The sequence below is a fragment of the Ursus americanus genome, chromosome 21, assembly GCF_024610735.1.
Source record: "Ursus americanus isolate L20-20 chromosome 21, mUrsAme1.1.p, whole genome shotgun sequence".
In the NCBI taxonomy this organism is placed as follows: domain Eukaryota; kingdom Metazoa; phylum Chordata; class Mammalia; order Carnivora; family Ursidae; genus Ursus; species Ursus americanus.
The window spans coordinates 49633763-49649290 of NC_142147.1; the positions used below are offsets into that span (position 1 = coordinate 49633763).

The 15528-nt window shown below is 54.5% G+C and overlaps 1 protein-coding gene across 1 annotated transcript; it reads left to right on the plus strand.

The window, feature by feature from the left end:
• Positions 1-6205: 6205 nt before the first annotated feature.
• Positions 6206-10180, plus strand: SELENOW (selenoprotein W). Its single transcript, XM_045772277.2, has 6 exons — positions 6206-6362; positions 7732-7756; positions 7863-7916; positions 8101-8175; positions 8280-8378; positions 9789-10180. The coding sequence occupies exons 1-5, from the start codon at positions 6316-6318 to the stop codon at positions 8358-8360; spliced, it is 282 nt and encodes a 93-aa protein (XP_045628233.1). The 5' UTR covers positions 6206-6315; the 3' UTR covers positions 8361-8378; positions 9789-10180.
• Positions 10181-15528: the final 5348 nt, after the last annotated feature.

A 15528-nucleotide genomic window follows, 5' to 3' on the forward strand; every position in this document is an offset into this window, starting at 1 on the left:
TGTAAAAATCAGGAATTCAGGGGCTGGAAATATGCATTTGGAATTGGCATTAGACCCCAAATCTGTGCAAACTGCCCCTTTTCTCCCTACCTAGAGCAATCGAATTTTTATTTCATAGAGTGATTCCGGTCAGGCCCCTCAAGCCCCAACACAATCAAATAATGTGGGTGACTTTGTGTCTTACTTTCTCTTCCACTTTCTTTCCTCTCCGTCAGTGTCCGGCCAGGAGGCCCGTGCGGTTGGGGGCCCCAAACCCCCCTCCCACGTTCTGAGATTCACTAGAAGACCCCATAGGAGTCAGTATATAGTTGACTTACTATAGTGACATGGTAAGGACACACGGCGGATCATAATGGGAAAGACAGGTGCGGTCTGGAGAGATCCACGTGCTGGCTCCCTCCCACGAGGAGTCCCACAGAGCATGAGGCCACCTGCGTGCAATGCTTTTGCCCACGGAAGCCCACTGGAGACTCCGGACATACAAGGCTTTGGGGGAGGACTGGTACATAGGCACCATCGGCCTAGCCTGTACCCCGATTCCGGACTTCTAGAAGGCCAGCAGACGTCAGCACGCACCATATTGTTTTGTACAAAGGGCCGAGGCACGGTGAGCCCCTTTATCATTTAGGGAAGTTTTATATCAGTGGAAGGAAATGTTGATCAGCCAATTTCCCAGATGCAGGGCAAGGGCCAAGCTCACAAGCGGGGAAGGTTAGCAGGGCGGTTTCTCGCCTCCCCCTGATGCCACTCAGAGGCCTGGTGGTAGTGATTGATTTGGACAAGATAAAAAGCCCGGTGAGCGAGGGACGCCTGGGTGGCTCAGGTGGTTGAGCGTCTGCCTTCAGCTCTGGTCATGATCCCAGGGTCCAGGGATCGAGTCCTGCGCTGGGCTCCCTGCTCAGCAGGGAGAGGGAGCCTGCTTCTCCTTCTGCCTGCTGCTCCCCCTGCTTGTGCTCGTGAGCTCTCTCTCTCTCTGACAAATAAATAAAATCTTAAAAAAAAAAGGAAGCCAGGTGAGGGAAAGAAAACACGAGATCTGAAAGAAGAGCAAAAACCACAAACAATTCCGGGACCAAACATAGGAGGAAAGCTTAGTGGCCTTAGGCTTAACAGGGACGCCTTCCATATGACAACAAAAAAGGCCAAAGTATAATTAAAGCAAAAACGAATAGGACTTCATGAAAATTAAAATCCTTTGCTCTTTAAAAGACTGGGAAGGCACGCCACAGACTGGGAAAGTGTTTGCAAAACGTTATCTACAGCAAAGGACTTGTAGCTGGAATATAGAAAGATCTCTTACACATTAACCATCTAGGATCGACAACCCAAGTAAACAGTGAGCCTCGGCTCATGCAGGTCCCAAGAATGGGCAGAGACAGGGGGCCTCCCCATCTGGGGCTCAGTCCGCTCGGGGCTCAGTGGTCCTCCCTGGATGGGGGGAGGGGAGTATGTGGGGGAGCCACAGCCCCAGGGAGGCCTTGACCCCATGCAGAACGACAGACAGACAGACAGACAGACGGAGGTGGCCTGGCCACTGGCCTCGCCTGCACCCAGGTGTGGAAGACATTGAAGAACGGGAAGGGGTTGGCTTGTCACGCTCCAGGGACACAGTGGACACAAAGCCTCAGAGCAGCATCTTCCCTGGAGCCCGGATAAGGCAGAGGCTGGGTGTCCTGGACCTTTAGAAGGTCAGGCCTCCTTCACCCCTTGGGGCTTTTGGGGTCCCTGACAACACCCCCTGGCCCCGCCCAGCCGGGCCTCACCTTTCTCATCTTGCCCACAGGAAGCCGGCTCAGAGTATAGGTTCAGTGGCCCCACAGCCGAGGTCACCTGACCTCAGGTGAGTGCCTTTAGTCTGCCCATCTGTAAAATGGGATCGTCACAGTTCGAGCCTCTTTCAGGGCTGGCTGGCCGCCCTTATGAATGACATAGCTGCCTTCCTCGCTCTGTTTACAAAATTCGCCGCCCCAGCCCTGCCTACCACCCTTCCTGGCTTTCTTTTCCTTCCCAGCACTCACAATGCCCTTACTTGGTACACCCGCGTTTCTGTTCTGGGGGCAGGTGGGGCCATGTGTTGCTGGGGGTGCGGAGGGCCAGGCCACAGGCATCAAGGATCAGACAGCGTTGCGTGTCGGCACCTGTGGCCACCTCCTGCGGGATCTGCTTCGTCTGTGATCATGGGCCCCCCGGTGAGCTGATCTCGGGGTGAGCTGTCGTGCTGCTGGCTGGATCTGCGTCGTGTTGCACTAACGTGTGTCTGGAGTGTGGTTGTGTGTCCCACCTCCCGCAGCTGGAGGTGCTGCCCACGTGTCTGGTTCTTTTGCAGGTATGTGGTTGTGACATGGGCTCAGCTGCGGTCTACAGGGGTCCGCTGTGCTTCGGGGTCCTTGAGTGGCAGACGAGAGGTGTAGGCTGCTGTTATTGTGTTTCTGGCTGGCTGGTGGTTTGTCTGGCTGTCTACCCAGGTCGGGGGGTGAGTCCTTGTGTGTTACCATCAGTCTCTGTGCGCACGTGTGTGTGTGTTTATGTGTGTGTGTGCGTGTGTGTGTGTGAGAGAGAGAGAGAGAGTCCCAGCCCCAAAATCATGACTAATTCTTCTAGCTTCCCCCACTTCGGGACAACAGAGACCCCTTTGTTCTCAGGGCAGAAGAAGGGGGGGGTGTTCCTTTTCTCTGAAGCTCCTGGCAAGGTCTCAGCCCAGAGACCGGCCAACAAAACACTCAGAGATTCTGTGCTGCGCCGGCCACTTGCTGGGTGTGCTGGGAAAGCCAGTGGGGTCACCAGACCTCTGAGAACAAGAGCGGCGGCAGCAGCAGAGATGGGGGAGCCCCGAGGGGACCCCTGACCCAGCCCGCGGGGCTCAGGAGACCTTCCTGGAGGACAGTCTTGTTACAAGACCGGTTCTGGGAAAAAATGGGAAAATCAGGACGCACACAGATGTAAACGTGCACATGTGTTGGAGACTGGACTCCCCCCCCTCCCCCGTTCAGAGGAGGAGCAAAGAACAGACACATTTACAGATCAGGAATATCGGAGGCAGGACATCTGGGGAGACACTATGGCCTGAATATTTGTGTGTCCCCCCCCCCCCCATAAAGGGTTGTTGTTTATAAGGCACCCGGTCTGTGGTGTTTCGTTACAGCAACTCCACTAAGGGAGAGAGAGTTGTCCCTCTGCAGACAGAATTCACACGCTCGTCTGCGGAGAATTACTCAGCATTGCTGCACGTATCCGCGCTTTACAGGATTAGAAAACAGAGCCCACGACTCAGAAGGTTTTGTCACAGGGTGAATTGCATCCTGCCCCAAATTCATGTATGTGGAGGTCCTAACCCCCAGGACCTTAGAATGGGATCTTATTTGGAAATAGGTTTATTGAAGATATAAGTAGTTAAGGTGAGGTCCTACTGGAGTAGGGTGTGCCCCAAATCCAACATGGTTTATGTCCTTATAAAATGGGGAAATGTCGACACACACACACACACACACACACACACACACACACACACAATGCTATGTGAAGAAGAAAGCAGAGACCCAGGTGATGCTTTTACAAAGGAATACCGGGATAGCTTGCAAAACAGCAGAAACTAGGAGAAAAGCATGAATTCTTTCTCCCCGTCCTCGGACGGAACCAAATTTACTGACACCTTGATCTCCAACTTCTTCTTCTTCTTTTTTTTAAGATTTTATTTTTAAGTAATCTCTACGGCCAGCATTGGGCTCAAACTCATGACCCCGAGATCAAGAGTCACATGCTCCACGGACTGAGCCAGCCGGGCGCCCCCAAATCTCGCAACTTCTGACCTATCTATGCTGTGAGCTACAACTCAGTGGCTTAAGCCACAGTTTATGGTACTTTGTGATGACAGACAAACATATATAGATGGACTATGGAGAAGGCATAGCTTTCCACCGAAGCACAACATTTTCCTTAGTCTATTGTAACTGAACCAATGTGAGCTCGCTCCTTGGTGGGTCAGAAACTATACCAGGTTGAGCTGCACACAAGGGAAAGTTTATTTGCAGCAAATAAGAGGAGATCACGGGGAATAGCTTCTGCAAGTGACTCCCCAAGCAAGGCTGGATGATAGGTTCCTTTGATTTAGCGTTAGGATGAAAATTTAGATAGGAAAGCCTTGTCATCTTCTGTAGAGGCGGGCGGCAGGTCACGCATGCGCCGTAAGGCAACATGCCCGTACACGCACCGTGAATTATGTAAATGAGGCTTGTGCTCCTCCTAGGGTGCAGATTTATAATGAGATAAAGGTAGTTGTCATTCTAGAGACCACGCCATCCTCTGTCCACCGGCTCAGGTGCGACTCAGGGCTTAAGCTCGAACGGGTCTGGGTGGTCCGGGCCGTTGTTACGGCTGGAGGGGCGGTTTTGCTTTCCATTTGCCTGAGTTAAGAGATAAGCTGAACAGAAGAGCTTAAGGAAAAATGTGGGACAAAGGTCATGAGTACTAGCAGGTAGCAGTCAAGGTCAGGTCTTGAGTTCTGGCTGGTGACTGATTCCCCAAGGCTGAGCAGGAATCCGGCAACAGGAGAGGGTAGAAACTGCATGTGCCAAGGCCCAGAGGCAGGAAATCGGGTGAGGTCCCAGATGGGATTGCAGGGGTTCCGTGTGGCTAAGGCACTGAGAGATGGGGCAAGAAGGGAAGCATGGGACCAGGCAGGGACGGATGGTGGGTTTGGGTTTTTGTTCTGATGGCTCTGGAAGATCTCTGTTTATGGGACATTGATTGCTCCCAGCCCTGTGTTGGGTGCTCTATATCCCAGGTTCATTATATCCTTCCGAGACCACTGGGATCGGAAGTCACACAACAGAGGCGGAGTGGAACCTGAACCTTGTCTGCTATCTGCCCTGAGCCAGGGTTATAGCAGGTGGGGACCAAGGACCAGGCGGCGGAGACACAGGTAGGGCAGGAAGATCTTGGGCACAGTTGGTTTTTTATTGTATTAAGATTTTTATTAATTTATTTGAGAGAGAGAGATAGGAGAGCAGAGCACACAAGCAGGCGGCGCGGCAGAGGGAGAGGGAAAAGCAGGCTCCCCACCAAGCAGGGAGCCCAAGGGGAGACTCGATCCCAGGACCCCGGGATTTTTTTTTTTTAAGATTTTTTATTTATTTATTGGACAGAGATAGAGACAGCCAGCGAGAGAGGGAATACAAGCAGGGGGAGTGGGAGAGGAAGAAGCAGGCTCCCAGCGGAGGAGCCTGATGTGGGGCTCGATCCCATAACGCCGCGATCACGCCCTGAGCCGAAGGCAGACGCTTAACCGCTGTGCCACCCAGGTGCCACCCAGGCGCCCCCCAGGACCCTGGGATCTTGACGCCGCGGAAGGCAGAGGTTTAACCGACCGAGCCACCCAGGCGCCCCCAGAATTGGTTTTTATTGAGCCGTCTCCAAGTGCCAGACACTCAGATCTTTCCAATTTGAACGGGCACATCAACCCCCTTCTCTCCTCCGGCCCGCAGGCTAAATCACTCCCAGTAGGGAAGGGATTTCGTCTGTTTTGGGGAAGGGATTTCGTCTGTTTTTTTTCATCGCTGTCTGCAGGGAGGTCCTCACTACATACTTGGTAAATATCGTCCCTGAAGGCGATTACGCCCATCTTCCAGACTGAGAAACTGAGGCTCAGAAAGGCGCCCACGCCCTAATTAATCCCTTAACTAGCTGCTAGCTTCCAGCACTTTCCTGAACCTCTCGCCTCGGAGAGGGCTGGGAAGCGCCAGAGGAAGAACTGCCACGGCGCTCAGGCGGCGCCCGGTCCGGCTGCCCGGCCCGAATAAGGCAGCGGCGGCCCTGCAGCGCTCGCTTGAAACCTGGGCTTGCCGGGCGGGCCCCTGCGCATCCCCAGTGCTTTCGGACTCGGCCCTCCCACCCTCTCCCGGGGAGAAAAAGGGGCCCGAGAGCCGCCCCCTCCCGGCTCACGCTGGAAAAGCACGACCTTCCTTTGCAATTCCGTTTTCTTCGGGGATCCGCTGGTCCCGATCCCCGCCCCGCGGGGCCATACCATTCCGGCCCGGAGGGGGGACGGGGGGGAACGCGCGGAGGCCTCCCCCGGGGCTTCTGTCGGGACGTGGCCTGACCCCAGCAGGGGAAGGGAGGGGACTGCGTGGGGGCTCAGGGTGGAGGGCCGCAGGGTCCCTGAACCCCCGCCGTGGGGGTCCGCCGCCACCCGCCGTTCCTGCCCCCCCCCGCGTTGGTTCGCGCCGTGGAAGGCTGAGTAACCACCTTTGTGCCGCGGTCGCGGAGCCGCGGAGTTCGCCCGTCCACGCCGTAGGGGGGGTCGCCGTGCGCGTCCCGCCCATGCTGCGGTCCCCAGCCATGGCCCTCGCCATCCGAGTCGTTTATTGGTAAGCATAACGGCCGGGGGCCCCCTCCGCGACCCCCGCCCGGAGCCCATGCTGGGCCCGGCGGTGCTGGGCACTGGGGACTGGACCCACGGGGATCCCTCCCTGAGAAAAGGGGTTCCTTGCGGGTGAGGTGGGCGTGAGGGGACCGGCGAGAAGGAAGGGCGTTGACCCACCTCCCCAGTGCGTGGCACTCAGGACAGCTCAGGTTATCGAAGGTGGAACCGAGACACGTGTGTGGCCATTTAAGACACCCGACTCCGGGGGCTCCGTTTGCGGGGCGGGTGGGGGTCACTTTTGTAATGCGAGAGGAGCCTCTGTCAACGCGTAGGCCTCCCCCCCCTCAGTACCATGAACAGTCATGGGGTGGGGACGGCGAGAGTCGAGAAGCTTCGAGAATGTTCCAGAGGGGGTTTGAAAGGAATGAAGACTGGGGGTGCCCATCGTTAGTAACCCTCCTTCCTTTCGGGTCTGGGTTTCCCCATCTGCAGAGGGGGAGAGAGTGATCCCGGTAGTGACCGCGGAGGGAGTGCACGTTTGCTCCAGCTTCCCCGTTAGCGTGAAAAAAGCCCCGAGTGGACAGGGGATTTTCTCTCTTGGTAACTGCTGCGTACCCCGGCTGGCACCCAGCACTGTGCGGACCTGCACAGACAGGCCTGCCTGTGGGCGCTTAGTAAATGCGCGGTCAGCGCCTTTCTCCTCCCAGAGAGTCATTGCGGGAGGAGACTATTAGGTCCGTGTTCTTTATAGGGGAGGGTGGGGTCAGCTCCGAAGCTCGCGTGAAATGTCCTGCGGGCCAGCCGCTGATTTTGCAAGGCTCGGATGGGCCTGGGCGTCAGAAATGTCCCTGCACCCTCTGCAAAACAGAGGGTGGAGTGACATTTTGAAGCCCCCAAGAGGCCTGTGCTCCAGACTCCGGTCCTGGAATAGCCTGCGGGTCCTGGAATAGCCTGCCGTTGGGGGGTGGGGAAGCGTTTGGATTCCGGCCTCGGGACTGGGAGGGCCTGGGGATCCCGGAGTAAAGGTTTTGCCACACCTTCCCCCCGGGCTGTGGATGGGGAGAGTGTGTCTGTGGTTTCATCCTAACCCGGTTCTCTGTTTCCCTCCCTCTCCCTCCCTCCCTCCCTCCCACCTGCTCTGTGTCGGCGTTCCTTGTGTGTGGGTGTCTTCCTCCTGTCCCCTGTCCTGTCCCGTGCCCCTTCCAACATTCCCTGTGTGTCTGCCCTCTCCTCTCTCTGTTCGCTCTTTGGGTTTGTGTCTGCATTCCTCTTCCTGTCTTCCTGGGCCCCCTTCTGTTTCCCTTTGTGTGTCCACCTGCCCCCTTCCCTCCTCTCCCTGCACCCGCCCTCTCTCTTGGACTCCCTCCCACCAGTGGCGCTTGAGGCTACAAGTCCAAGGTAAGCAGAGTGGCCAGCCCCGAGGTGTCCCCGGAAGATGAGGGAGGAGGGCGAGCTGGCCTGGCCCCTGTTGACCCCTGTTGTGACCCCCACACCTCCTTCCCAGTATCTTCAGCTCAAGAAGAAGTTAGAAGATGAGTTCCCCGGATGCCTGGACATCGTGAGTCTGGGAGATGGGGGAGAGAATCAGAGATGGCTCTCCTTGTGTGTCCCTCAGCCCTGAGGTGACAGCACGGTTCGGGCCGGCCCTATCCTTCACGCCATAATCTCCCATTTCCTGGAAGGTGCAGGTGTCCCCAAGTGGGCCGCACCCCCCCCCCCCAGCAACATGTCTCTCTCCTCAGTGCGGCGAGGGGACTCCCCAGGCCACCGGCTTCTTTGAAGTGATGGTAGCCGGGAAGTTGGTTCACTCCAAGAAGGTATGGCTGGCTGTCCGTCCACCTGTCTGTCCGTCCGTCTCGCCTTGTTCTCAGGCTGGCTGGGCCTTGGGGTCTCACCCCTTCCCGCTTCTTTCCCTCCCCAGAGAGGTGATGGCTACGTGGACACGGAGAGCAAGTTTCTGAAGCTGGTGGCCGCCATCAAGGCCGCCTTGGCTCAGGGCTGATGTGCCCTGAAGGCAGAGGTGAGGGGGGCCCGGCTCGTACACACTGGAATCCTCCCGTGCCCCGAACCAAAGACTCGTTTCCAACCCCATATATTCCAGAACGGGTGGCGGTGTCCATATTATTCTCTGGATTGCAGAATTGCTTTTCAGTACCTCCCGAGCCTGATTTCTCGTTTCCAAGCCAGCCAGTTCCAGATGAGCCCCAAACCCCATCTTTTCTAGAACTGGGCACCCGATGCTCACCCATTCCAGAACCAGGTTCTGGCTCCAGACACTCGAGAGCCTGGAAGCACTCTCCCATTCTCTCTACTTGAGTGCCTGTTCCCCCCCCCCCCCCTTCCATCCCAGTATACAAGATGGACCCAAATTCCTATCCCCAGGGAGCTTGGCTCCAGAAAACTGGTTTCCAAATGCTTGAAGCTCAAGTTCTGTTTCTTAGTCTTTCACTGGAGCAGAGCGAGGTCACCTTCGCTGGGAACTCGAACCTGCCGATTATGTTAGCGCGATCCCCAGAAAGTAGCGTCTTGCCTCCCATGCAGGTCTGAAACAAAGGGAGGGCTCCCCACATTAAAACAGAGAAAATCAAGAATTATATAATTGCGAAGCGGCTTGAGCTGGCTGTGAGGGTGGGGGCGGGGCTTTCCATTCTTAAAGCCCAAAATAGAGCACACCCCTTGGATAAACACACGAGCGATGGCTTCGGAGCTGTCAGGAACTGACAGGCGGCTGCTTACATCAGCGCGAGGTTGCCTTGGTTTCTGGAGTGGTCCATCAATGGATGCTTCCTTCCCACATAAGCAGAAATGGGATTTATGTAAGGGAAAGAGAGGGGGCAGTGGCTCTTGTTTGCAGTTTTGTGGGTGCATTTTCTGGGGTCCCTAAGACCACCCCCGGGTTCAGGGATTTTCTAGAACGACCCTTGGAACTCAGCAAAGTGATACACGTGCTTGTAGATGATTGTGTAGGCTCGGCACTATAGCCCAAGGCCCCAGGTGAACAGGGGTGTCCCCCAGGCAGGACAGTCCCAGTCCTCGGAGGTTCCCCCCAGGAGCTGGAGGCCACGCGGGGCCTGCACGGGAGGTTGGTGATCGTGAAGAGGTCTTCCGGGGGCTCGCAGCTGGCGTGGGCTGGCGCGAGCATCACAGAAACCCATTTCAGTGGCCAGCCTGTCCGGAGAGCGAGTCACCTCTGCGAGTGGCGGCCCAGCAGCGCTCCCCGCCCCCCGCCAACTTTACTGAGAACTAAGTCTTGGCCCACCTTGCCTGTTGGGTTACAACTTCTCTCTCAGGGCATCCCGTTGTCCTTGTGCCTCAGTTTCTCTCTGGGACCGCCTTTTGCCCATCGCTTGTCTCTCTCCCCTTTATCATGGGGTCCCCACTGGTCTCGTTTGCTGCAAGCTGACCCCTCCCCCACCTCTTCTCTGCACAGTCCAGTGACCTTGGCCCAGCCCCTCGTGGCAGACGCTTCATGACGGGAAGGACTGAAATGTCTCACGGACGCCTGGTCTTTCCCTGATGTCCCTGCGGCTGCCACGTGGGGGCAGAGACTGACGCCCCTGGTCCTTGCCTCTGTGTGTGTGTGTGTGTGCCCCCGGGAGTGTAGCTCCATACCCTGCCTGCCTTGCTCCTTCCTCTCCCCCCACCCTTCCCCATCACCCTGCATCCCCCAGCCCCCTGGCTACTTTCTGGCATTTGGGGTGGTCCTGCTCCTGGCTTCCTTCTCAGGGCAGCCGAGAGGGGGATCTGGGTGAGTGAGTTGCAGATTTCAGCAGTATTGGCAACGGTTCACTATTCAATAAACATTGGATGAGTTTAACAGAACGTGTCTGTGAGCGTCCGTGAGCTTGAGGCTGGGGGGGGGGGGTTCTGAGGTTAGCCCATGATGACACGGGCTCTCATGGAAGCCGGGGCTCGCACCCCTCCTTCTGCATTCGGGTGGGCTGGTGATTCCAGCAGCAATGGGACAGAAAGTGGAGGAGTCCTGAGACTTCAGAGTCGGCTTCGGTCACCACCTTGAGAGCACCGGAGAGCACTTTCCGCGCTCCGTTCTGTCGGCTCTTAGAGCAAGTCCCGGGGCTGAGCCCACGGGCTAGGGGACTGGGATCCCCGACGGCTGTAGCACTTGACAGCAAAATTAGCAATCCCTTGAGTTGGGTTAGTCCCTGGTAGAGCAAGGTCAGTGAATGTCATTGGCTGACAAGCTTGCTGGGGACCTCGTGGTCAGCCGTCACTCGCTGTCACTGTGCTGGGTTGGCTGTTAGGGCCACTCAGGTGGAGGCTGGAGACTTGGGCGCCCCTTGGACCATGACGTTGGGACTGTAGGAGGCGGGGGGAAGTGATCCCTAGTCCCACAAGCCCACTTAGGAATTTTTCACGGGGCTGGACCATTTGTAAGACCCGCGGGGAGGCTGGCCACTGCGGTCCCGCTTCAAAGAGACCATCCTCTCGATATCTCTGACCACCTTTCATGGACAGCCATTTCTATCTTAAATGCGTCTACATGACATGGAAAAGTTGACTCAAATCACCGAAACATGTGAACAAGTTTCAGTTGTGTAAAATGTACCAGGATCTTTCTAGAAGGTCCCCCAAACAGAAGGATGTTACTGTTCTCCCGTCCGCTCCTACCCCTCATTGTGGGCCGATAGATCAGGACCTCTGACAGTCCTGTGAGGAAAACTCTGGATCACATTGGAGCAGATGGATCAGGCCTAATGACTCTCAATTCCTCTCTCTGGTCATTTGAGCCAGGCCGCTGCGTGGCACGGGAGAGGTGAGGAGACCCACCTCACTAGACACCACAAAGAAGCATCTAGATGCAAAAGTCCCAGTCTCTGAGCTGCTAAGTTGGAGACACCTATGAAACCACCCTAGGGACTGGTTAGTGGGTGAAGACCGGAGGAAAAGAGCCCGAGAAACAGAAAAGACCACAGCCCAACCAATGTTATTTTTTCTTTAAAAATAGCTTTATTGAGATATAAAACCATACAACACACCCCTCTATTTTTTTTTTTCTAAGATTTTATTTATTTGAGAGAGTGGGAGAAGCAGACTACCCGCTGAGCAGGGAGCCTGATGCGGGAGTCGATCCCCGGATTCTGGGATCATGACCCGAGCTGAAGGCAGATGCTTCACCCACTGAGCCGCCCAGGTGCCCCCATCCCACCCCTTTAAAGTGTATAATTTGATGGCTTTACTATATTCACAGATAGAAGCAATCAGCCCCACCCTTTGAGAACATTTCGCTGCCACAGAGGGAAACCCCTCTACACGCCCCCCCCCCAGCAACCAGTAACTTGCTTTCTGTTTCTGTGGCAACTTCATCTAAAATGGCATCATATGATGCGTGCCCATGTGTGTCTTGCTGCTCTCACTTTAGTTTTTCAAGGTTCAACCCACAGTAGCGTGGATCAGACTTTATTCCTTTTTCATAGCTGAATAATATTCCTCTGTATGGACCCGCCACCTTTCGTCCATCAGTTCCTCAGCAGATGGACATTTAGGTTGTTTCTGCTTTTCGGCTCCTGCGAATCATGCCACTGTCGGACCATGAGCACGCAAGGGTTTGTCTGAGCACCTGTCTTCGGTTCCTTTGGGCGTATGCCGGGAAGTGAAATTGCTGGGTCAATGGCAATGACATCTTATAACTTCCACGGCGGCCGGTCACACAAAGACCGTCAGAGTTCCTCAGTACTGGGGCACGCTTACTGTTTCTGGAATTGTGTAGGCCACTTGCCTCAACTCAGATACTGTTCGAAGCCAATGAACTCTCACACCTGAGCCGCTCGTTCCAGGAGGACAGAGATGACGTAGTCCCTGCCCGAAGTCAACGCCGATGGCTCAGGACGCCTCGCAGGTGTTCCACGGATCTCTCTGCCATGATATCGGGAAAAAGTCACAAGTCAACCATCAACAATAGCAACGAGAAAGAGCGCTCCCCACCCCCCAGCACATCTTCATTTCTAACGATTCTGACGCTTTTCTTAGTACAACAATTCTTTGATGGTTGAGTTCTAAACCAGGTACAGACGAGGTCACAGAAAGTGGGCAACTAAGACTTGATGGAGCCTGCCCTTGACCCCCGTCTGCCCGCTCAGCTCACATGAGGTCTGCCTAGCGACACCACCTGCAGCTCTCACTTCTCCATTTAGCTTAGCGTCGTGCTGCCAACTGACACTGTAAATGACACAAAACTCTCAAGTCCTTTATGCAAGACATCCGCTGGCTGAGGCTAGGCTGGGCTACAGGGCAGAGGAAACAAGCAAAGAAGACCAAACTCATCTCAATGGACGAACACAACACATGCAAAGCCCTCCCCAGGCAACTGTCCTCTGTGCGTGGGTTCGGTGGGCTTGAGAGACGCTGTCCAGCAGAATTTTCTGTGAGGATGGGCTTTTTCTGGACAACACTATGGCCGCTGGCCGCACGGTGCTACTGAGCACTTGAAATGTGGTGAGTGTCACCAAGGAGCTGAGTGTTTTATTTTACTTTATTTAAATTTACGTTCAGGCGCTCAAGCATCCCACTCTTGGTGTCGGCTGGGGTGGTGGTCTTGGGGTCGTGGGACTGAGCCACGCATCTGGCTCTGAGCCAGGTATGGAGCCTGCTTAAGAGTCTCTCTCCTTCTTCCTCTGCCCCTCCCCCTTGTGCATGCGGGCTCTCTCTCTCAAATAAATAAATCTTTTTAAAATTTACAATTGTAAAATTACAATTTACAATAAATTTACAATCGAATATGTGTGGCATGTGCCAGTGGTTACCATATATTTTTTAAAAATATTTTATTTATTTGAGAGAGAGAGCACAGAGGGAGAATGAGTGGAAGAAGCCGACTCCCCGCTGAGCATGGAGCCCGATGTGGGACTCGATCCCAGGACCCTGAGATCATGACCTGAGCCCATGGCAGATGCTTCTTGAGCAGTTGCAGATCTAAACGTTTGGAAACTCCTGTTGCTGCCTCTGGACCCACAGCATCCTCAGTGCACCTGGCTGGGAAAGAGCTGAGACCCCTGCACCGGCTCTTAGAGGCGACAGCAAGGAAGTGACTCGCATCGTCTCTCCTCGCAGCCCATTGGCCAGAACAGGCACACGGCCCCGCCCACCGGCGGAACTGGGCTGGGGACCGCAGTCTTCTGTATTCAGGAACGGGAGGTGAGCTGGAACAGTTGGTCAGCACTAGAAATATCTGCCCCGGTCCTTTTATTTTAATTTTACCTTGTGCCTGGAAGAGAAAGTGCCGTGATCCTATTTTTGCTTAACTGGGACAATTCACACCTTCAAGAAAAAAAAAGGAGGAGGGCGCCTGGGTGGCGCAGTCGTTAAGCGTCTGCCTTCGGCTCAGGTCGTGATCCCGTAGTTTCGGGATCGAGCCCCACGTCGGGCTCCTCCGCTGGGAGCCTGCTTCTTCCTCTCCCACTCCCCCTGCTTGTGTTCCCGCTCTCGCTGGCTGTCTCTGTCACATAAATAAAATAAAATCTTAAAAAAAAAAAAAAGAAAGAAAAGAAAATGCAGCCGGGTAGGTCCCTCCTGCCCTGAACCTGGAAACACAGTGACTTCTTGTCCAACAGCGACACTGTGTGGTCACTTTGAGAACCGCACACCCACGGTAACCAGAGCATCTGCATGGAATCCCTTCTGGTCGTTGAGATTTAGTCTAGCGGAGCGAATTCTTGGCATGACCCTTTTCCAATAAATACGGAAGAGGGGAAAGTATATCTTCTCAGAGAGTATATCTTCTCTCTCTGGCCCCTCCCCTTCCATTTGGTCTATAACCAGTCCCAGCTTCAGGACTTGCTGGCTGTGGGACCTCAGACAAGTGTCCTCACCTCTCAGGGTGATGATTTAGCCAAGGGAGGAAGCAAGGGAAACGGGGATGAGGGATCAAAGCAACGCCAGGCGGGGGCTGGGCGTCACCAGGGTCAAGTGCAAAATGAGAGGTTTTGCCCTCCATGGTTCTGTAGCATCTTTCCTCTGACTCAGAGAACTGCTTGTCTTGTCACCCTGCCCTTCCTGACTTTTCTCCATCTGGGGGAAAGACCGAACCCTCCTCTCCCCTCAGCCCTACCTCTCAAGGGCTCCACGTTGTAGTGCCTCATGACAGGCTGCTCCTCCCACCTTAAATTTTTTTTCCCTCTAAACTTCAAGGACATTTACTGGGGCACCTGGCCGGCTCAGTCCATAGATCAGGCGACTCTTGATCTCAGGGTCATTGAGTTCAAGCCCCACCTTGAGGGTGGAGCCTACTTAAAAGAAATTCAAGGACATGTATTGTTAAGAAGTCTTGAGTTGGTAGTCAGCTCAACAATGCGACCAAAGTTTCAGAATTGTTCTGTCTTTATCTGCTTGCTTCTTTGCCTCATGGTGGCAAGATGGCCATTGCAGCTCCAGGCATCACATCTGTGTCCAAAACCGGAAAGAGGAGGAAGACACCCTGCCAGCACAGTTTCTTTTTGTACCTGTCCCCCCGCAATATTTTGAATCAAGGTAAAATTCACATAACCTACAATTTACCCTTTTAACCATCTTAAGGTCTGCAATTGATTCAGTGACATTTAGTAACTTCCCATTCACGTGCAACTATCACTACTTTCCAGTTCCAGAACATTTCGTCTCTCCAAAAAGAAACTCTGAACCCATTAAGCACCCACCCCTCATTCCTCCCTCCCTCCATCTGATGGCAACCACTAAACTACTTTATAGATGTGCCTATTTTGGGGGGCCCTGGGTGGCTCATAGAATGTACAACACCAAGAATGAACCCTAATGTAAAGTATGGATTCAGGGAGATAATGTGTCAATAGAACTTCACTGATCACACCAGAAGTATCACTATTGTGGGGGGGGGGTTGTCGATTTGGGGGAGGCCGTGCGTATGTGAGGGTAGGTGGTATAGAGGAACTCTCTGGGCTTTCTGTCCAACTTTGCTGTGAACCTAATAAATAGGGTCTTTTTAAAAAAGATTTTGTTTATTTATTTGACAGAGAGAGAACAAGAGAGCGAGAGAGCACAAGCAGGGGGAGGGGCAGAGGGAGAAGCAGACTTCCCGATGAGCAGGGAGCCCGAAATGCGGGACTCGATCCCAGGACCCCAGGATCATGACCTGAGCTGAAGGCAGACGCTTAACCAACTGAGCCACCCAGGTGCATCTTTTAATAGCTCATGTCTTAGCA